General features: G+C 36.0%; 3 protein-coding genes across 3 annotated transcripts; 1 reads left to right on the top strand and 2 right to left on the bottom strand.

Annotated features, from left to right (window-relative positions):
* The first annotated feature begins 1,598 nt into the window (after positions 1-1,598).
* LOC107014651 (ATPase family AAA domain-containing protein 3) lies at positions 1,599-8,147 on the top strand. The gene is made up of 8 exons (XM_015214657.2): positions 1,599-2,008; positions 2,487-2,582; positions 3,419-3,529; positions 3,607-3,916; positions 4,949-5,039; positions 6,011-6,338; positions 6,714-6,862; positions 7,336-8,147. The coding sequence occupies exons 1-8, from the start codon at positions 1,706-1,708 to the stop codon at positions 7,844-7,846; spliced, it is 1,899 nt and encodes a 632-aa protein (XP_015070143.1). The 5' UTR covers positions 1,599-1,705; the 3' UTR covers positions 7,847-8,147.
* Positions 8,148-8,527: 380 nt separating this feature from the next.
* On the bottom strand, positions 8,528-14,596 carry LOC107014653 (NADH dehydrogenase [ubiquinone] iron-sulfur protein 6, mitochondrial). Its single transcript, XM_015214658.2, has 3 exons — positions 14,334-14,596; positions 9,008-9,092; positions 8,528-8,884 (listed from the first exon to the last, which is right to left on the bottom strand). The coding sequence occupies exons 1-3, from the start codon at positions 14,478-14,480 to the stop codon at positions 8,778-8,780; spliced, it is 339 nt and encodes a 112-aa protein (XP_015070144.1). The 5' UTR covers positions 14,481-14,596; the 3' UTR covers positions 8,528-8,777.
* Positions 14,597-15,329: 733 nt separating this feature from the next.
* Positions 15,330-21,747, bottom strand: LOC107015404 (pentatricopeptide repeat-containing protein At5g27270). Its single transcript, XM_015215658.2, has 8 exons — positions 21,205-21,747; positions 19,047-20,451; positions 18,393-18,704; positions 17,586-17,690; positions 17,363-17,450; positions 17,156-17,277; positions 16,613-16,677; positions 15,330-16,365 (listed from the first exon to the last, which is right to left on the bottom strand). The coding sequence occupies exons 1-8, from the start codon at positions 21,745-21,747 to the stop codon at positions 15,808-15,810; spliced, it is 3,198 nt and encodes a 1,065-aa protein (XP_015071144.1). The 3' UTR covers positions 15,330-15,807.
* Positions 21,748-22,175: the final 428 nt, after the last annotated feature.

Genomic DNA, 22,175 nt, shown 5'->3' with positions numbered 1-22,175 from the left:
TAATATTTTGAACCTCATTGAAAATCCACCGATGGTCACTTGCTTCATGTCTTAAGCAATCATCTTTAATGATAAAATAATAATCGTCGATGCCATACTCATAAACAGATCCCTAAATTTGTTGGTTTTTCTCTTCGGGTACCTTAACTACGTCATTTTCTTATTAAATCCTTGAATCATCCATAATTTGTTCATTTTTTAAACATTATTGGTTGATTTTGATAGACTTTTCTATTGTAAATACCTCCAATTGTATTCGTTTTGTAATAATTTTGATTGAAGGAATAAAAACAAATTGTTTGTTAGTCTCATTTGTTTTCTAAAAGTTATTCTCGAAAAGTTTCATTATGAATTGGACTAATGAGTTCTAGAACAATATATGTATTCTCTATCAATACCTTTTATAAAATCTGGTTCCACATCAGTCAATAATTTTTAAAAGGAATAAATTATGAATAATTTAATAATTCAATAGAAAAATAACATAATTAAAATTGATACTTAAAAAGAAAAATTCTAACAAATTTAAAAAATTTATTAATGTATTTGGCCAATCGCGGAAGTAGATAAAAGTATGGAAAGAGTGGTGCATAATGGTTGATGAAGATTCATATACGATTAAATGCAAAGTATATGATATAAAATACTACTAAGAAGATGCTGTATTAAAAAAAGATGCTATAGATTAATAAATCATTTAAAAGATATTAAATTTGTATATTTTCCTCGAACATAAGGAAACTTATATAAATATTCTATAAATAAAGAATATTTATTGTTTATATCAATAACATTTTTTCTCATTTGATAATTTTTAATATATTTATAATATATTTTTAATTCATATTAATACTTTATTATTCACATATGATACAATTTTTATTGATGAATAATACATTTATCACATATTTTAATATAACATGTCAATTTCTTACCAAACAAGCATAATATACTTTTTAAAAACAGTTATAATACATATATATTGCATACTTAATTCACTTTTACTACATATGGTAAATTTATATAATATTACTATAAATGATAATAAATAAAAAATATCACTAAAATTCGTAATTATTTATTAAAAGACACCTATCCAAGTATTTTTTCCTAAAACATAAAATGTGTTACTAAATTTTATTTCCAAATGATGCAATAATATTTACAAACATTTAAAAATTAAAACATATTATGAAGTTCTATAAATGGAGTTATAATACATATATATTGCATAATATACTTTTTAAAAGCAGTTATAATACATATATATTGCATACTTAATTCACTTTTACTACATATGGTAAATTTATATAATATTACTATAAATGATAATAAATAAAAAATATCACTAAAATCCGTAATTATTTATTAAAAGACACCTATCCAAGTAATTTTTCCTAAAACATAAAATGTGTTACTAAATTTTATTTCCAAATGATGCAATAATATTTACAAACATTTAAAAATTAAAACATATTATGAAGTTCTAAAAAGAAACCACTAAACCGGGTTCATTAACTCTAGTCCGGTTCAGAAAGGCCCAAAACCGCCATTTCACCCAATAAATCTCAAACCCTACATAAACCCTGAGCCTTACAGACATTTCATGGCTTCTTCCTTTTGCATCTTTTCTTCTCCATCAAGCCACACTAACTGAAGAAAAATCCCTACGATTCTTCTCATCGCCTTCAATCTCGATCCGGAAATGGGAAAAACCTATGCAGCAGGGCTATTTGCAGCCCTAGCTTCTGCCAAATTTGGTACAGAAACGGTTTATGCTGATGGTAGTTTCAATTTCTCTCCGTTTTCCACTTCTTCTTCTACTAATACCGCACCAAGTGCTCCTGCGAATGTTCCTAAGCCACCTCAGCCGACTGCGGAAGCTCCTGAAAAGCCAAAGGTTCGAAATGATAATCCCAGGACTACTTCAGCTGGTTTTGATCCGGAGGCATTGGAGAGAGGGGCTAAGGCATTGAGGGAGATTAATAATTCCAAAAGTGCCAAACAGGTATTGATGCCGAGTTGATTTTTCTAGCTTTATTCTTAGGAAACATGATTGAAATGTCCCAATTTGTTTGGTTGCCACTGTTTGGGGAATCAGTTAGTTGGAAAATTTATTAACTATCAAAATTAAAGGATTTGTCTATTGTTATGTAGTTCAAATTTTATTTCAGAAAATTTAAGGAACTGCTATGGATTTCACACTGAATATAAGACTCTACCTTGCCAATTTTCTATATTTCTGGCAATGGAGGTCTATCGAAGTGGTAAAAGAGCTCTAGTTGAAATTGAATTTTGTAAATGACATCCCTTGGTGTTAATTTTTTGTTCTCATGAGATATTCCATGGTTGGTTGAGATATATTTTGTGGTATTCTTAATAATTTTATGTTCTATGCAAGGCAAAGGTCTTGTCTTTGACTTTCTATTCAAAGTTTGTGATGTTTTATGGTGCGGAAAATACTAAATCCGATCCCTTTGTCGTAGGTTTTTGATGTGATTAAAAAGCAAGAAGAGACAAGGCAAGCAGAGTTAACTGCAAAAATGCAAGAGTTTAAAGCACTGCAAGCTCAAGCTGAGACGGTAAGATTGATTTTCTATGGTGAACTGATGCTTGTGTATCAACTCATTAAGAAAAAGGTTCCTTCTACTTGTTTTTGTTGATAGATATTGAAAGTTTCCCTTTTGATAAATCGTTAATCAGAAGTATCAGCTTGCAAATAATTGTTGTAACTTACACTATTATTTCATTTCATAATTCACTAGTTTGTGGTTTTGATCTCTGTTGTTTAATTTGGATATTCCATGTGTAATGTCCCTTGTTTTTTTTCCTAATGCTATAAATCTTATTCAAGCAACTGGTTCGTATTAAAAGTAGACTAGAAATTTCATTGGCCACAAGGAACATGATTATGTATTTCCATGTGCAAGCTAATCCAAATGCATATAGCGCAATCATCTTACCTTAAAACTTCTACTAGGGAAGTTCTTGAAGATAATTAAGCCATTCATTCCAACTAATTTCCATTTAAACTACCACTGGAAATAAATCTGGAGTGTGGTCCGCTGAAAACTTAGGTTTTTACTTCTCTGAGTGCATAATGCGAAAAAAAAACATTTGTTTGAACTAAGTCAGGGGCTTCGAAAAATGTTCGACATTTGTGCACTTTCTGATAATTATTTGTTGTTCTAAACAGGTGGGTCCATTATCCACAGAGTTTCGAACCCTGTGGCCTCGGGATTTCTTGTTTATAAAAAATAATTATTTGTTCACTAAGCAATCTGAAGGAAACCTTTTTTTTTGTTCACTTTATCAGTGCACCACATTTTACTTTTCTTGTTGTAATATCAAAATATGAACTTTCCTATTTATGTACCAATGAGGCAAAATATGTGATTAACTTTCTTTCTTTTAACAGGAGAGACAAAGGGTTGTATATGATGAACAAAAGAAACTAGCTCAGCAACAGGCTCAAATCAAGTCACAGATGGCTCGATATGAAGATGAATTAGCAAGGAAACGGATGCAGGCATGTAAAGTTCTTAATGTCATGGTTTGATGGGTATTGCATAACTGATAAACTGACTTCTTCCTTGGATTCTGCAGGCAGAAAATGAGCATCACAGAGCTAGAAATCAGGAGTTGGTAAAAATGCAAGAGGAATCATCTATGAGACAAGAGGCAGCTAGACGAGCAACAGAAGAACAAATCCAAGCGCAGCGCCGACAGACAGAGAGAGAAAAGGCAGAGATAGAACGTGAAACTATTAGAGTGAGAGCAATGGCAGAAGCTGAGGGGAGAGCACATGAAGCAAAGCTGGCTGAGGATGTTAACAGAAGAATACTAGTAGACCGTGCAAATGCTGAAAGGGAGAAATGGATTGCCGCGATTAACACGACTTTTGAGCACATTGGAGGTTCTTCTCTAACGATCATATTAAAGCTTTCATTTTATGGGTATCCATGTGACAAGTTATGGATCATATCCCTCTATTTCGTTCATATTATTAATATCGACTTGCATAATACATACTTATCTTGTTGCACTGTGAGCTTCATGTTATTTTCATGTTTGAAGCAACTTTATTTTTAGTTGTAACCATTGCATCTCCTTGGTGCCTTATTTAATTACTTCACCAAAAAAATTACGAACTTATCTTGTTTTGGTGTTGAATTTTTTTCATCTGAACTTGCCTTTAATACTAATGGGTTGTGCGTGTAATTTTTTTGCTGAAGAGACTTGGGAAACAGAAACAGGAGAAGTTTTGAACTTTTATTTGTTTTGAGTATTTTGGAGTAATATTTGTTTGTTATTGTCACAAACAATTAATGAGTTTGTAATTTAGATGTAACCATTGCATCTCCTAAATGCCTCTCGAATACAATTTAATTACTTCACAAAAAAAAAAAACTTACTTATCTTGTTTTGGTGTTGAATTTTTTTCATCTAAACTTGCTTTTCATGCCAATGGGTTGTGCTTGTTATTTTATTGCTGAAGAAGAGACTTGGGAAACAGAAACAGGAAAAGATTTTAACTTTTATTTGTTTCAAGTATTGTGGAGTAATATTTGTTTGCTGCTGTCGGAAACAATTAATGAGTTTGTAATTTAGATATTTTCTGTGCTCATTTCTCTGTATCCTTTTCAATTAGTGTAGCAGAAAAAAATTAAATACACCACGCACATTTTCTGGATTCGTTACATATGTATAAATGCTTCATTCTTCTGATGCTTGACATGCCCCTAGCGACTACAATAGTGCTGATACTTGAGTGGTGTATTAGAACTTTGCAAAATAAATTGCAGTATGTAATATTTTCTTTTAAAAAGGTAATAAAGCACCACATATTTATGTCATATGCACACATGGTAGCTAGGCTTGCATTTCTGGCTACTGCTAATGCAAAATAAGTATGATCTTTCTGACGTGAAGATATCCATTTATGTAGGTGGTCTACGTGCAATACTAACAGATCAAAATAAGCTTGTTGTGGCTGTTGGTGGTGTGACAGCTCTTGCAGCTGGAATATACACAACAAGGTATTAAATATATTTTCAAAATAGCAATATAATTTTTTTGGCTTGTGCTGATTTTCCCCACGTCATGTGAAATGTTGTGATGTTAATTTTTTCATTTACATTACTTTTGAGATTTAGGCATTTTTTTCCTCTTCATAAACCACATGAACAGACATCAGATACTTTGACCCTACTTTTTTTTTAAATGACGGAAGAGGAATTCATTGATGGAATCAAGAAGATGCAATGATTACAAAAGATAGTGAAAACACAAAATACTATCTGTTTTAAATAAAAAATATAGCTAAGCTAATGCTCAAGAGCTGATAAAGTCCAAAAAATTAAGGGGGCAATTTGCAGGAGATGGTTCTGCAACTACTTTGACCATGCTCCTTTTGTTTATTTTATAGTTTCTAAGTTGGTCTAATCAAGGAAAATTTTTTTTGGGGGTGGCTGGTGTAAGGAGTGGTGGTGTTTTAAATTATAATCACATTGGTCAGTCCTTTACGTCTCCGTCATTTTAGTTGCGGCTTGTAATGCCCTGGTGGGATCGAGGCTTTCCGCCGGCTTTTTGAATCCGTTGTGGTTATTGGCCTATGTCTTCTTTGCTCATTCTTCTAGTTTGAGCATCATTATTACTCAACACACCTTGTGGGGATAAAATGAAGAGTCACTAGCGAAGAGAATCCTACTGTAATGGGATGCCAACTTCGAAATATTTCCATCATCTTAGCCGTGCAGAATTCATATGATAATTAGTTCTGCTATAGTTGTATTTATTTGATTGCTTCCTCTATCGATATTCCACTGGTTTATTTAAAATGGCTAATAGCAACAAAGAAATAGATCAATTTGGAATAGGCGGTGGTAAACTATAAATTTATGGTTATCCTCTTGGTTCCGTGGTTGTTCTTGAAGGTACTTTTCTAGCACTGCTTATTTTCCCTGGTGTATATAGTATGGTTGATGCAAGTTTGCTATGTGGATTGCAGGGAAGGTGCAAGAGTTGTTTGGAGTTATGTGGACAGAATATTGGGACAGCCATCATTGATCAGAGAGTCATCTAGGGGTAAATATCCCTGGTCAGGGTTCTTCTCGCGAGCCATGAGCACTCTCAAAGGTGCTAATGGAGGTTCCACCAAATCTGAGAAAGGGTTTGGTGATGTCATTCTACACCCATCTCTTGAAAAGAGGATTCAGCAGTTAGCCAATGCAACTGCTAATACCAAATCTCATCAAGCTCCATTTCGCAACATGCTCTTTTATGGCCCTCCAGGAACAGGGAAGACAATGGTTGCTAGGGAGCTTGCTCGCAGATCTGTAAGATCTTTCTTCCGCTTTCATGAGTCGTGATCTTTACCTATTTATATTGATATGTGTTTCATGCAAAATTGTTAAATATTGCATATGGGTTAGGGAAGCCTGTTGATACAATTTAATAAAGCATTGAGTTGCCATGGAAGCAGGCATGTCTACCATCTTATGAAGTTAACAAAAAGAGCCTGAAGAAAATAAAAAAAGCAAAAATTTGATGCAAAGTCTCACTGTTCTGAAAGTAAAGACACTTGTTAAGAAGTTGTATAAGCGAATACTCTCAAGGGAGAGATGATATATAGCTCCCTTAATGAAATATCTATAAATTGGTAGTTCTGACTTTGTTTTGGTGTTCAATAATATGCTTGAATCTATTGTCAGGGACTTGACTACGCATTGATGACGGGTGGTGACGTTGCGCCGCTGGGATCACAGGCTGTCACCAAAATACATCAGTTATTTGACTGGTCTAAGAAGTCCAAAAAGGGTTTATTACTTTTTATTGACGAAGCAGATGCATTTTTGTGCGAGTAAGTGACTTTTCCTCATCATTGCTGCCTCTGGCTGATCTAGATATTAAATAAAATATCTGCATAGGTTCATATTATTTAATTGAGTTGCTGTACAAAGAGGTCTACTTTCTTTGGTGAAGTAATTTGTATAATCTTGTTTGGGAATTTCTGGAGTCCTTTGTGGTTCAAGATGTGTTTGGAAGAAGTTGTTTTAAATTCTGGGAGTTGCAAGGCACTGAAAAAAAATCAGGAGAGATAGCCATGCTTGAAATGTTAAAGGGAAAATCCTGACCTCATATAAATGTCATCAAATTAATAATGCCACATTGCTCCCTAGCAATACCAGTTATATCATATTCATTTTGTGATATCTAGGGCAGGCATATCATTATATGGCTTGCTTGATTTTCACTTTATCATGTATGAATGATTGGCGCTTAGAATTTGAGTGTACAGCTATTTCATATATGAACGTTTCATGTCAATTTCAGGCGAAATAAAACCTACATGAGTGAAGCTCAGAGGAGTGCCCTCAATGCACTCCTTTTCCGTACTGGTGATCAGTCAAAAGATATAGTCCTTGCCTTGGCTACAAATCGGCCCGGTGATCTTGATTCAGCTGTTGCAGACCGTATTGATGAAGTCATCGAATTCCCATTGCCTGGTGAGGATGAGCGCTTCAAGCTGATCAAACTGTATCTGGAGAAATATATAGCTCAAGCCGGGGAAAGGAAACCTGGCTTGTTTTCAAACTTATTCAAGAAACAGCAGCAGAAAATAGAGATAAAAGGTTTGACAGATGATATTCTGAGAGAAGCTGCAGCCAGGACGGAGGGATTTTCAGGCAGAGAGGTTGCAAAAATGATGGCTGGTGTTCAAGCTGCTGTATACGGGAGTGAAGACTGTGTATTAGACGCTAACTTGTTTCGTGAAGTGGTAGATTACAAAGTTGCAGAACATCAGCAAAGGAGGAAATTAGCTGCAGCTGAGGGTGACAAGTGAAGAAGTTTTATCCTTTAGATGACTTTTGTCAAAGAAGTTGATCAAGGGTGAGGTGCCTTCTCAGAAAATTATTATTGACATTCAAAGAATGGTTTTTATTCTTTTCTCAATTATTTGGGAAATTTTGGCCTCTTGCGAGTTAACAATTCCATTGTATCAGATTAGCCTAGGCATGCCCTGTGTTCTACTCATATTTTAAATTGTCACTTGCGTATTCAGCGCATGGAAATTAAGTGTTAAAAAGGCTGAAAATTATCACCACTGAAGAGTATTCTTTCAACAGATTCATTTGCTGGTTTTACTTGAAGGTTCCAGCCAAACTCACCCATATACAAATACCTCTTTGGATTGCAATATTCTCAAGCTTCTGAATTGTGACAACTGATAACTTACAAATGGAAGTTTATTGAGGGGAATCAAAAGGGTCAGTTAAGGAACTTGTGAGTGTCCGCAGGGCATGTCTGTACAAAAAAAAATATAGGGCGAGCTACGTGCATTAGGCGTAGAGCACATTTGGAGCATACATCTGGACATTGAGATGTAAAACTCATGAAACAAGTGCTTCCTCCATTTGTCCCAAGACATTTTTCGAGTGTCTTGCCTCAAGGCGAGTTCCAACTTTGCCTTCTCAGCGTACCTGGAGTAATAGTTGTGAATCGTAATATAACTATACAAGTCATGTTGAAAATCTTTGGCAGCTAACATATATTTAATCAGGCTTTTGTGATATGTATGTGAGAAAGAGAGAAATGAACTTGTCAAAAGCATCTGCATGCCAGCTTTAAGAAAATGGATCACACGGAACCCTAATCCTTATTACGAGAGGCAAAACTTGCCTGCATCAGTAGTGCAAAAGGAACACAATAATCAGAGTTGCTTGCATATAAAATGAAGACTGACTTCTTAATTCAGGGATTCTCATAATGCAGCCCTAATGGTGATGATCTTGAACAAAGCGCAAACCACAATACTTGCATATAGCTGGCTCAGGCAGATCAAGGCATATATACTCAATTGGATGTCCAAGAGCAGGTGAGTCTGTTTCAGAAGAAAAAAGATAGTACTTTCAGGCAGATGATTCTTAATGGAAGCAGTACAGTTCCTAAGCAACTCACCAACACTAGCAAAAGAAATTGGGGTACGATATGTTATTCAAATTACCTCCTTCGCAGGCAGCAATCCTTCCCTCAACCTTGATAGGTGGAACTTCACTGATCAATTCCATGGGAGATTTCTTGCTAGTATCCTACCATCAAGAACCACACAACAGTCGGGAAAAGAAACAGCACTTTATGGGGAGAAAATTCTTGCGGTAATCTTGTATAATTTTGTATTAAAAGTGGCATGATAGAAACAACAGTAACAACAAGGACGTCATATCTTGGTATAATCTTGAGTCCTTATTATTCATCTAGCTATATCTGATCAAGCTTATTGTTTCACTGGCTTGACAGTGATTGATATGCAGAAATTTCTAAATGCAATTTTGGTTTAAAAAGAGGTATATGGTAGAAACAACAGCAAAATTCAAGGACTTCATATCTCGAGAAATCCTTGATACCTTATTGTTCCATTGCCTTTTTTTCCTTATCAAAGCTTATTGTTCCACTGGATTGCCATTTCTATAAAGTGGTCACCTGTTTACATAATTTCTGACAAGCTCATGGAAGTGTGTGCTTTACATACGATTCACGTCCAAAAATTGACGAAATAATGGATTTTCTACCACACAAATGGTCACAGAACTCTGTGGTGCAACACCCTTTGAAAAAAGAAATAAAATTTTGGATTGGGAATGAAGGGGGAAAATGGATTACTACTTGGGCCAGAAGCATGGTAGGACAGCTGATAAGCTACTCAAGCAGTCTAGAACTTGCTTAGTTAGACTAGCATTCAGTGTTATCAAAAGCAAAAAGCGTTAAGTATCCTGTAAGATTTGTTGGGGTTTTAAGCGCAAATAAAGCGTGAGGTGCTAATGAAAAAAAGGCAAAAAGGGTGAAAAAAATATATATGTTAGTCCAAGACCAATAATGATACATATGAATGACAAATATATGTAAAAGAAGTTGAAAAAGAAAAAATCACGATTAAGTGAAATATCAATTATTTAGTGCCACTCATTGGCAAGGGAAAGTAAGCGTTAGAACCTTGATGATGGAACTGAAGCGCACGTTAAGCGAGGCACACGCTCAACATATTTTGAGCCTCAGGGCTTAAGCAAGTCTTTGACAACACTGCTAGCATCTGTTAAGTTCAATACCATAAAAGCTCGTCTCCATGCTCGTGAGCCCCTTCAATTGAAGCTTAAATACATTTTGTCTAAATAGTAACCATTAAATATCTTCATACTACTTTTCTTCAATATACTCCAATGATAAATACACACTAATGAATCCATTTCTTTTAATGAGTACACACTACAATATCTACTTTCAGTTAACACATGTTTTACTTCTCGCCTCCATCTGTCTTTCTAGCCCTGTCAGTCCAATCTCCGATCAGTCCCTTCTTGCCATCTACAATCATGTGTAATCTCTATTTTTTATTTCTTCTTTCGTCTCTCCCACTCCATTACACATCTCAATCTCATCTTTCCTTTCCCATGATTTCGATAATGACTGCCATTCAGCTTCCATTTTTTGACATGCAAGCAAAGATTCAGGTCGCGCACTATGTTGCTCGGACTCTTCACAAATGCCAACGGGTGCGTGTCGGATTCGCCAAAAGCAATGTATTTTTGGAAAATCCGAGACGGGTGCGGCATCAAAAGTGGAGAGTCCGCACAACTAAGGTCGCGCACACAACCACATGAGAAGTGTTGAAAGTTGAGTTGCAAAGGTTCTCATTCCAATGGTTAAAATTTGAAATGGCTAATTCTATCTCAAATCAAATTGGAAAATCTCAAGCCTCGCAGTTGATAGATCGCGGCAATCTTAAGCAAGAAGATCTCAGGCTAGTCTATCCCAAGCGAGGACCTGACAAAGTCAAGCTTGTCCTCAGATTTGCCTGGTTCAACTTGCCGGCATCCATGTATATCAAGGTGCACTGAAACTTGTGGTCCTTTGGAAAGAGTATCACACCAAGTTTGTTTCATTAGACTTTCACAATCTATTTTCAAGTGAACATAAGACATCAGATGTTAGTAACTGAAGGACACAATAGACTCAGAAGAACTAATTAGGGAGAGAAACCATTTTAAGGGTTTTATCCAACGGCTACCTATTTAGCATCTGTCCCAGTTTATATGTTCTATTTTGTTTGGAAACTATAAAGTGAGAGTCAAAGTATTGCTGCATTTCGGAGAAAAATAACCTGATAGTGGAGAAAAAGTTGTAAAGAATAAGAAATGGTCCAAATACCTTCCTAAAAAAGTACCCCTATAAAGTAGAAGAAGATATGTGAAATGACGTTAGCAAACTGGAAGAATAGGAGAACTGCCAACAGTTTACTGGGGATGGCATTTGGGATCAAGAGCAGACCAAAAGCAATACAGAATGGTGTTTTAGAGACACGTGGAAGCCGGCAAACTGTAAGAGCCAATATCTATCTATGAGGGGCAGACTAGTTCTGATTAACACTGTACTAAATGCAATGTCTACTTATATAATGTCTTTATTTTCAGTTCCTGTAAATGCAGTGAAGATAATCAATGCGCTAAGAAGGAACTTCCTTGGCAAGGTAACGATGACAAAAAAAGAACTCATTTGGTCAAATGGAGTACTCTCACTACCACTAAGAAGGAAGGGGGAATCAGAATTGAGAATTTGAGAGTTCAGAATAAAAGTTCAATAATGGGGTGGTTGACATTTGTTGCAGAAGACGGATCACTATGGGAAGATGTAATAAAAGAAAAGTATGGGATAGAAGGACAGTGGACAACCAATTCTGTGAATGGTCCTTATAAACTGTCTTTGGAGGTCGATCAGAAATCTTTAGTTGAAATTCATGAACAAGTCCAGCTTCAAAGTAGGAAATGGAATGAATATATCTTTTTGGGAAGGTAATTGGTCAAGGATCACCAAAACAACTTTTTCCTGATCTTCACAATCTGAGTCAGCAACAAGCAGCAACAGAGGGAGAGGTATGGGAAACTAAAGGATGGAACGTAAGCTTCAGAAGACTACTACATGATTGGGAGATTAGCAAATTAACTAAGTTTTACAATACTTTGGAACAATTCAAAAAGACCTCTACTGCAGATGACTACATGATTTGGCAAGGGAATAGGCAAGGCAAGTTCTGAGTTAAGTCAGCTTGTAAATATTCAACCTCTCAAATAATCAAATTGGATATTAGCCTTGGAAGAAGATAGGGGAACTTCCAAAAAAAGTTTGCTAGCTTTACATGGCTTTTGACAAAAGAGACATTTTTGACACAAACCAACGTTACCAAGAGAGGATACCAGTTATGCTCTAGATGTTACTTACATGGAGAGGAGGCTGAGGCAATCAATCATATCTTTTTACATTGTGAGTTGACAGTTCAGTTATGGAAGATATTCATCAACTTAAGGGGTATTATGTGCACTGTGGTAAGGAGAATACCTTTAGTTCTCGCATGATGGAACAAAGATGGCAGCCTTTATGGTCAGAAAGAGTGATGAGGTTGTCCCAACGTGTATTTGGTGGACACTTTGGAAGAGAGAAATCAAAGATGCTTTGAAAATAAATCCCTTAACATCAAGTAGCTAAAATGAGCGTCTAGTCCTTTTCTATTTTTGTGTGTAAGCAAGAATACTTAAAAGACCTTGAATCTGTTTTTGATGTTCAAGAATCCTTGTGAGAAGACAAAGGATTAGAAATTCTTTTCTACTCCACACTATAAATATGAGTGGCTACAGAATTTTTGAGTAGTTTATTTTATCCACACATAAATATCTTACCTTCTAAAAAAAATAGAACAAAGAAATACCAGAAAGTGTAGACAAAAAGTGTTCTTTTAAGAAAGTGAACATATTTGTAACAACCCAAAATAGTAAGTAGAAAATCTAATATGGGATGCACTTCCTTTTTGAATAGTTTCTATGGAAATGTTGTCAGTGTTTTCTCAATTTGCGGTTTTTCCTTTTGAGTGTGTGTTCTACCTTCCAATGGCTTCACTATTCCACTTTCTCTTCACACTTATGTTTTAACGGCAACACAGATGTGGGGTGGGGTGACCTCTTAGTGCCATGATTTCTTTTTCACTGGCTCTTTAATCTTGACAGGTTATTTTGTTCAGTTCTTATTTGCAGCATCTACTCCTTGGGTGCATTTCTGCTTTGGCACAATCTTGAAAATACCAAGAGATGATCTGATTTCAGCCAAGCACATATCCTGACTTAAATTCAACATACACTCATATGCTTGCACTAATGTTTAATTCGTCTTTTAATCCCACCAGTCCTTTCATATCAGCAAAGAAGAAAAGATATTCTCTCCCCATATGAGCATAGATTTGATTACCCTTTACATATTGCTCTTCGTAGATGAGATTGACTTTTTGAAACTTTTATTCTTCTAGTTTATTTTTTATGGCTAATTCTATTCCTCTATTTGCTTTTATGATGCTAATTTCACCATGTATGTACAATTAATTTCATCAATGTCCCATGAAATGCATTTTGAAAATAATCGTTTTCATTCTCATAATGGTGAAAAGTATACTCCTTTGTCAAGTTCAATCTCAAAGGAAGAAGAAAACAAAGCATGAACCACACCTTGAACCAAGTTGTTAGTCCCAACTCGTCCAACATTTGAAGACAGAATATGACAGTTGCTTTTAAGTTTTAACAACTGATTGACATAAGACCTCTCCTGAAACTAGCCCAAAAGGTTTGAGGATATGCGTGGATATCGGTTCCCTTTTTCCAGATTTGTATTGTTCAAAGTCCATGAAACATACTGATATTTTTTAGTAATATCATGGTATTGTTCTCTTGAGCTATTTTAAAACATTATTTCAAATGCAATTTCTCCATGTGATATAAACAAATAGCATACTTTTGGTATAACACGCAATACTCAGCATTCATTCCCTTTGCACAAGATATGAAGTTCGTCCTGAAAGGTGGGAAAATCCTAATCCTCACTTGAGAGATCAATTTTCACCTTCACTTATATCTTTATCCTTGTTATTTGTGCCAAAAAAAATAACAGCTCTGCTTATCAGATTCTTCTACAACCAAACTTCCTAGGGTATCAAACTACATATGTTTCCAAAAAGAGATTTTAATCCTATCCTCCTTGTGTCTCCAAATTTGGAAATTCCTTATGAAGCAGTCCACTGGAGAACAAACACACACATCTTTAAAGAAGATGAATATATTATCAATAACGAAAACCGTGCGACAAAAACAGCGTAGAGAAGAATAGAGTAGCTAATACATATTTTAATTTTTGATGATCCATAAGCTAGGGCATCACAGCACCGATGACGATGAGTAGAAATCCGACCAGAAACATCAATAGAAAAATAAAGCACGAGGTGAGAAAAAGGAGAATCTAACCTGCATCCATTTCTCTGTATGAGAGGTGATGACCTCGCTGCTAGCAACGCCGCTGAGACTTCTGGTGTTGGACCGGACAATGGAAGATGCTCCGGTTAGGGTTTTGAGGAGATTGGTAGCCATTGTTATGCCCTGTTTTGATGCCATTGATGGTTTTGCCCCAACGCTAAAATTCCCACTGCTATTCAACAAATGCGATTTAGCCTCCCTCGACTCAGACCAGATCTTGGTTACTACTATTTCTTTTCTCTTTTTTCTTTTTTTCCTTTTTCCGATTTCTATATATATAATTTTTACATCAAATTATATTAACCCTCCAAAAATAAGTAAATTACTTATTTATGCAATAGAGTGATTTTTTTACTAACTTTCGCATATTTGTATGTTATATTTAGTAATTGCGCTCCATAACAAACATAAAAATGTATATTTCGCTATACAAATAAAAAAAAATAGTTGTATGATTCGTTATACATATACAAAAGAAAAAAATTGTATACAAAAGATCAATTGTATAATTTATGTGTGTATAAAACGAGAAAGAGAAAAAGATAAAAGAAAATTGGGCAGTGAAATATTTGTATTTTATAATTATAAGTGTATAGGACTAAGATATATGCATTTGCGTGTGTATATACAATTTTCTCTCGATTTATACAAACAGAAATGCAATTTATATATTTCGTTTTTGTTTGTATAAGCGAGAGAGGCGATGGTGGCGAGCGAGATCTGGGAGAGTGGAATGAAAATATATGTATATATACAATTTTCTCTCGCTTTATACAAACACAAACGCATTTGATACATTTGTGTTTGTATAAAAGCGAGAGAAAGCAAAAGTTTGATAGAGAAAGGCGACCAACAAATAGTTTGCTACAGCCACAATTAAATTAAAGTATGGCTGTAACAAATAATAACCCGACTTAGCACTACGAGATATTTTTTTCCAGATATTTTTTTCCTGTATTGTTAGGGGAAGAAAGAAATACAAGAATGTGAACGAAGAATTTGCAAAGACATTTAAATAAAAACTAGATACACAAAATTACTTATACTCGGAGTCAACGTTTGTACATAAAGCTTAAATCATTTTTAGATACAAACTAACTACTATTTACACTCCCTCATACTTCTCAGGCTTTCAAAATTGGTTCGTCAGAATCCACCATATTCGCGACTTGAGAAGTACTCTGCCCAGTAAGAAGATCCATCAACACATTGATATTCAGATACTGCCTTGAGCAGTGTGACAGACATTGCCAAACTCAATGTTGCATGTTATTCCAACCGATCAACTCCTTCACATAGTATTAGCTTAGCTCCAGCCTTGCTGGTATGACCTTGGCACTGCTGCATCCACGCTAGTCTAAGCACAATTGCATACTTGATATGACGTAGTTGTAATTTGGCATTCAGTCTCATCCCACCAAGAAGTACATTAATGGTCCAGTTTTCTAAAGTCTATGCTGATGAATCAGTCAGCTTTCAATTTTGATCCAACTTCAAGTTTCTCCAAGAAGGGAATCCCGAAACTGTTCATAGACCTCAACACCCCGTCTGCTTTGAGTACTAAGCCTGCTGACCTGTACAAATGCACAGCTGCACTCATTATAAACCGGTCAGGTTTTACAGACTTGGAGATTCGTTCAAACAAGGAAATGCCTTCCTCCACACGACCATAGTCCATGTAACATCTAAGCATAAGACTATGAGACTCTAGGTCAGGTTGTTCGTCAGCATTCATGAGATTATTATAAATCCTTTCTACTTCTCTAATTAATCCCCCTTTTGCAAAACCTGATAGCAACGCGTTAAAATGAGCACAAGAAGGGGGAATTCCTTCTTTCTGCATAGAATCAATGGCCTTTTCAGCCTCTGAGCACTCTCCCACCCTTGTATATGCTCTAATAAGTGCAAGATAGGTTAGGGAGTCAGGTTTACAACCACTGCTCCGCATGCTATGCATGAGGACTTCAGCTTCTTGATGAAGTCCAGCAGCCGCATATACATTCATCATGACGTTGCAGCTCACCTGCAATGTGCTGAAAATTATTAAGTACTTTGATGTAGCAATCCAATTCCAAGCATTCTTCTATACTATAAATGGCATTGAACATTAACAGTGCATTACTGACAACCAAGACACAGGTGTGTATTGAAAGCACATGACAACATTTCACTAGCCAGAATGTGGCTGTAATGCAGATACATATTTACTACCGCAAAATAAAAGTAAAGTGACTTTTCTACTGGATCTGGCTCTGATTACGCATACATACCTGTCCAGGTTTTATCCCTGCTTCCTGCATTCTGACAAATAGATTAGATGCTTCATCATATTTCCCTGCATCGATCGAAAATAAGAAATCACAAAATTGCTACAAATAAAACACAGTGACAGAAGCCAAGAGAATTCAAGTACAGACACACATTTCCCTCTCCACCCTCGCCCAGGGAAAAGATAGCTAGCTCTACACCAACCAAAAACAATTGGCAACAATACAATCATTATGACAGGCGTTTGAAGTTTGAACAGACCAGAAAAGGAGCATCTTGAATTTAAGAAAATAAAAAAGACACACATGAAGCATGTCCATTCACATTAGCAATTCTTTTTGGGGAATACAGAAACACAGAAGATAAGGACAAGCAGCTACCTAAACCACAACGGTGAAAATGACAATTTTCAATACTACCTATGTTTACGAGATATTGTGAGACAGATAAAAATTAGGAGAATTAGCATTTAATTGATCTTCACCAGAAAGACCCAGGTTTCCTTAACTAACCCCTGATGAGAAATTTAGGCAGCAGGTAATTACCAGCCTTTCCATAATAACATATCAAGTTGGTATAAGCCTTTGCATCCAAAGATATGCCCATCTTCTGAGCAATATCAAAAGCCTTCACAGCTTTATCCAGGTTTCTTCCTCGTCCATATACACTGCATCCACAACCAAATTCTTACACTTACGAGAAATGCAAAATATAATATCTTTCTCCCATTTTAAAGAATGGCATGCTCTAACCTAATCATGGTGTTGTATGTTTGAATTGATGGAGGAACACCCGAGGAGAGCATGTGCTCATAAACTCTGGATGCAAGCCGCAATTTACCTGCACTCCATTAAAATGTCTTTAGGTCTCAAAACTTTTAATTTCTGGTCAATATTGAATCTCAATATGCTCCAAATGAAAGAAAAAAAAAGGTTCAAATGCTTTAGGCAATTGTTCTCTTTGATAAAAGTTAACCTGCTTGCAGCATTGCCTTGATAAATGTATTATAAGCCACAGTATCAAGCTCCAAATTAGCACGCAAAGAATTGTGAATAATGGCCTCCGCTTCAGTATATCTCCCTGCACATTGCATTTCAACAACATCAAGCAACATAATCAGATAATACAAGCAAATAAGATATCTATTTCTTCTTTCCAATTTCAGGTTCTTCTACAGCAGCTGTTTTAAATGTAATCAAAAAAAAAATTATGAGATAATGTAACTCTTTATGTGTTCCAAATATCTAATCCTAACACAACCCACTTGTCATACTGGGGAAGAATGTTGCAGTTCTTCGACAAATAAATAGAGAGATCGGTGTGGACTCTGGTGTTCAATCTACCTTTAAAATTTAGAAAGAACAAAAGATATTAAAGAGATCAATCGCATTAACAGAAGGCAGTGAGGAAATCAAATGAAAAATTGTGGGACGCAAACACCAAACATCTGTTTAATTTATTTGATTGGCACAGAGCTACACCAACTTGAAGTACCAGGAAATTTTAGGAGAATAGAAGGCAGGCATGCTCATATATGCTCCTTGAAGAAGAGCTTCATTTTCACAGAAATTTCTATAACTCCTTAAGAAATGGAGAGAAAGGAGTCAGTGATCCCTCGCCATCCTTCACCCATACTAAAGATATTGTACTAGAGTGTTAATAGTTTAGGATTATGCCAAAATAGATGATTGTATAGATAAAGTAGTTTAAACGCAATTAAACAGGGTAACACAGTCTTAAATTGAACAGAAAGTATTCAAGTCAGAGATTCCATACTCTTACCGCAATTACTTAAACCATTCACCAGCATGCTAATAGCAACTGGACCTAAAACATGCCCTTTCTTCATCTCTTCCCAGTAAAACATGTAAGCTTCCTCTTGTTTGTCACATCTATTATATGAATCAATTATAGAATTGTATATAAGACTTCCACTCCTGGAGGAGTTCGCAACTGATGCAAAGACATTAAGCGCTTTCTTCAAATTCTTCTGCTTCCCATAAAAATTGATCAAGGATGCAATTGCAACATCCTCTGGTTTTGTACCCAGCTTCATTAACAGCTTAAAAAGGTCTTCTGCCTTTGAAATGTCACCTACAGGAGAAATTGATGTAAATTACCATAAAATCAGGCCTTGTAACATTTCTGCTTAAAGGATGAACTAGAGCGGAAAGAAAAATTCAGATACAATAGTCCTAGATGGCCATCGTTGAATCACTTTAGTAACCATATCATATCACCATAGTGGGATGAAGCTAAGGAAATTATGAGTTCTGGGTTCTATGCTATTTTAATCAAAACATTTCATCGGGACAGGAAATCTGTCAAGGTCAATCTTTTGCCAGTCACATTTGTATGCATATCAAGAATATTAAAGAGGAGATAGTCAGTGTTGCTTACACCTAACTTACTAAACGCAAGAGCAAATTTTTTTACCTTCTTTGGTGAATTTCCTGATGAGCTGACTAGCAACAGACAGGCCATTTGCAGTCTTAAGCAACAAATTTAGTGTTTCTTCTGCCTTCGTTGTATTTCCATCTGCTATATAGAGGATAAGGACCATCTCAAAAGCCATAGCACCTGGTTGGTCCAAGGGCTTGGAAGCAATTCCGGCTGCAGTAAATCTATCATTTCCATGGATGGCCACAGAAAAAGTCTGTGTAAATACAGAATCTTCAAATGTTTTGTTTGAACTGAACTCTCGTATCAACTGCACTGCATCTTTGACCATTCCTTCAATGCAAAAAACCTTCATCACTGCCTTGAGAAGCTCCTCATCAAATTCGACTTTAATTTTCCTTATCTGGAAAATGAAATCTTTTGCTTTCTCAGTTAAACCGAGTCTCACGTACAAATTGAGCATGTCATTGCAAAAATCACACTCAGGAATTTGCATCTTAGAGAGAGCCTGAAACACAGCTTCGGCAGAAGCCAAGTCTTCCTTCATAATATGGCACCTCAATAAGATACCATAACTGAAATTTGAAAATGATATGTTTTTTGACTTCATATCATCCATTATATCCAGTGCGTCATCAATGTTTCCAGCATTTAGATGGACTTGAGCCATTGTTGTATAGGTTTTCTCATTACTAATCACACCCAACTTCTTAACCTCTTCAAAAGTCTTCTGAGCATCTTCATAGAGACCAAGCTTGCCATATATTCTGATAAGCAAGCCATATATGACTTCATCTATTTTTATACCATACCTGTCCATCTCCTCAAAGAGAGCAAGTGCTTTGGGATAGTCCTCCTTTCTGTAATACATTGTCAAAAGTGAAGCACATGTAAAGTTGCTCGGGATTATCCCTTGTGATCTCATATCTTCATAAAGCCTGAAAGCATCATCATAGTTACCACTTTTTGAAATTAGACTGATGAGAATGCTATAAGTTGCCTCCTCCGGAATGAACTTCAAACTCTTCATCTGATTTAAAGTCTTAAAAGCTACTTCAGCATGACCTTCTTTGACAAGTGAGCAGATAACGACTGTAAAAGTAAAATGATTCAGCTCAACCCCTTTTTCAGTCATCTGTTTCCATATACTTATAACATTTTTATGAAGTGATCTTTTCTGTAAAGATGACAGCATGAAATTAAAGACGGCAGTTGAAGGTGTGATTCCCCTTTCCTGAACAGCAGAAAAGAAGGACATCATAGCTTTGTGACGTCCCCACCGAGCATAAGCGCACAACATGGTACCACAAGCAACTTCATCAGGTTCACACCCCGCTTCAAGCATTTCCAGAAAGGTCTGCTCAGCTAGTTTGATTTTCCCAACTTGGCCATATGCACGGAGAATAATTGTATAGACAATGACACTTGGCCGGTAGCTTAACTGTTCCAAGCATAAATCTAAATTACACCAAATTAATATTTCAGATTCTCCAAAGAAAAGTATTATTATAAAGAAAACCTTGTGATCCTATGCTAATGTGATGACAGCGTACTCATGACAGTATCATAGCCAATGTTAATCTAGATATTAAGAGCCATCTAACAAAAGGTATGTTGAAGAACTTCTAAAAGACAAAAGTATGCCAAAGAATAAAAAATAAAAAAATCTGCATAAACCTTAAAATATGGAATTCCCTCCATCCAAATCTATATGACGCTCTCCAATTTGGAAGGTATCGAAATGTTTTTCAACATTCCTTATCTATACAACTCCCACAAATTTCAGAAATATGAAATTATTAAAATTTTAAACATGATGTAATATTTCTCTATCAAAATAACTTCTCAATCATTACATTAGTATTTTCTTATAAGGTTTTTCTCCTCTATCAGTAATGTTATAGAAGTCAATATAACACCTTAAACATTCAAATTCCATCCTATAATATGAACAGAAGAGGATATACTGATTTATCTCAAATATGTAGTTAACTTGTCATCTAGAAAAAAATGCAATCTTGTAAAAGAAGCCCAAAAAAACAAGCACCTGAAACTTGGAAGATGCACAAGCCCCTCAAAATTCGATCTAAAATCAGAAATTCAGACAGAATCCAATACACACACTATTTTCAGTAGAATTCGACTGGGTTTATCAAGTTCAATGTAAAAGTTGAAGCACCACAAACAAACTTACCTGTAATTTCATCCAAGCGAAAAAATCTCTAACTTGTCGCCAACCCCTTTGTTCTTTGAGCACAACACACATCTCTCTAAAAGTAAGCTTCGTAACAAAAGAACCCATCACTTCCCTCATATCATATGACCCTTCAGCTTTGACCGCAAGACTTCTTACTCTCTTAATAGCCGCAACCACATGCTTCCCGTACAAATTCCCATTTCTATCATCTTCCAAGTACTGCACCATCTGCTCAGGGGTCCGCTTAATCCATTTGGGAGTCATAGCTTGTGAGCCTTGGTTTCGCCTCAACGCGCTTAAATATTGAGCTTTCGCTTTGATAATGCGACGAGCGTTGTCGTCGGAAAGTGGGTTCTTGGGGTTCTTTGATCTGGGTTTTGGTTTGTTGAGGTTCTTGCTGTTGCCGTCGCTGAGTGTCCATGGGTCTGGTGTGACGGAGCAGGAGACTATGGTGGGTCTCGGTTTGGGTTTTCTGGTAGGTTTGTGAGATGGAGATTTTAATGGAGTTGAGCAGAGGAATGAAGATTGCAGAGCTTCCATTGATTGATTTGGAAATTTTGAGAGGGCAATTGAGCACACAGGCTACTCAGTGTAAAGAAGATAGCCCTGATAATCGCGGCTCAAAATTAACTTCGGGCAGTTTAAAATATCGGTCAGCAATAGTCAAAGTTATTATGTTTGGACATGTGCTGAGGATTGAGGCGCCGCGCTTACTCTCAGCAGCTAGCAAGGACATGATTTTAGATACGAGAAATGAGGTTAACTTAGACGGGGTGGAGGCCGCATATTAGAGTATTAGTATCATTGTACTAATTAGTGTGTCGATTTTCATATCCTGTAGCAGTTACTGTCATAGTACAGATGAATGAATAGAGGAGTCACTCCCACCAAGCAGGCGATCACGAGTCATAACGCATTCTTCACACAATAAATTCACTTTAAAATTGATTTATTCGCTCGACCCAGTC

The sequence above is a fragment of the Solanum pennellii genome, chromosome 3 (genome assembly GCF_001406875.1).
Source record: "Solanum pennellii chromosome 3, SPENNV200".
Classification (NCBI taxonomy): Eukaryota; Viridiplantae; Streptophyta; class Magnoliopsida; order Solanales; family Solanaceae; genus Solanum; species Solanum pennellii.
The sequence above is the reverse complement of the archived record's forward strand: the minus strand, read 5'-3'. Positions and strand labels throughout refer to the sequence as shown.

Bases quoted from the DNA above. Each gene is read 5' to 3' on its own strand.
- LOC107014651 (XM_015214657.2), top strand. From the start codon at position 1,706: ATGGGAAAAACCTATGCAGCAGGGCTATTTGCAGCCCTAGCTTCTGCC. The intron at 3,917-4,948 runs GTTCTTCTCTAA...CCATTTATGTAG, and splicing joins GACTTTTGAGCACATTGGAG to GTGGTCTACGTGCAATACTA. The intron at 5,040-6,010 runs GTATTAAATATA...TGTGGATTGCAG, and splicing joins GCTGGAATATACACAACAAG to GGAAGGTGCAAGAGTTGTTT.
- LOC107014653 (XM_015214658.2), bottom strand. From the start codon at position 14,480: ATGGCATCAAAACAGGGCATAACAATGGCTACCAATCTCCTCAAAACC. The intron at 9,093-14,333 runs GTTAGATTCTCC...TCTTGATGGTAG, and splicing joins ATACAGAGAAATGGATGCAG to GATACTAGCAAGAAATCTCC. The intron at 8,885-9,007 runs GTAATTTGAATA...CTTCTGAAACAG, and splicing joins GATTGCTGCCTGCGAAGGAG to ACTCACCTGCTCTTGGACAT.
- LOC107015404 (XM_015215658.2), bottom strand. From the start codon at position 21,747: ATGGAAGCTCTGCAATCTTCATTCCTCTGCTCAACTCCATTAAAATCT. The intron at 20,452-21,204 runs GTAAGTTTGTTT...TGCTTGGAACAG, and splicing joins TCGCTTGGATGAAATTACAG to TTAAGCTACCGGCCAAGTGT. The intron at 17,451-17,585 runs GTTAACTTTTAT...AATGGAGTGCAG, and splicing joins CAAGGCAATGCTGCAAGCAG to GTAAATTGCGGCTTGCATCC.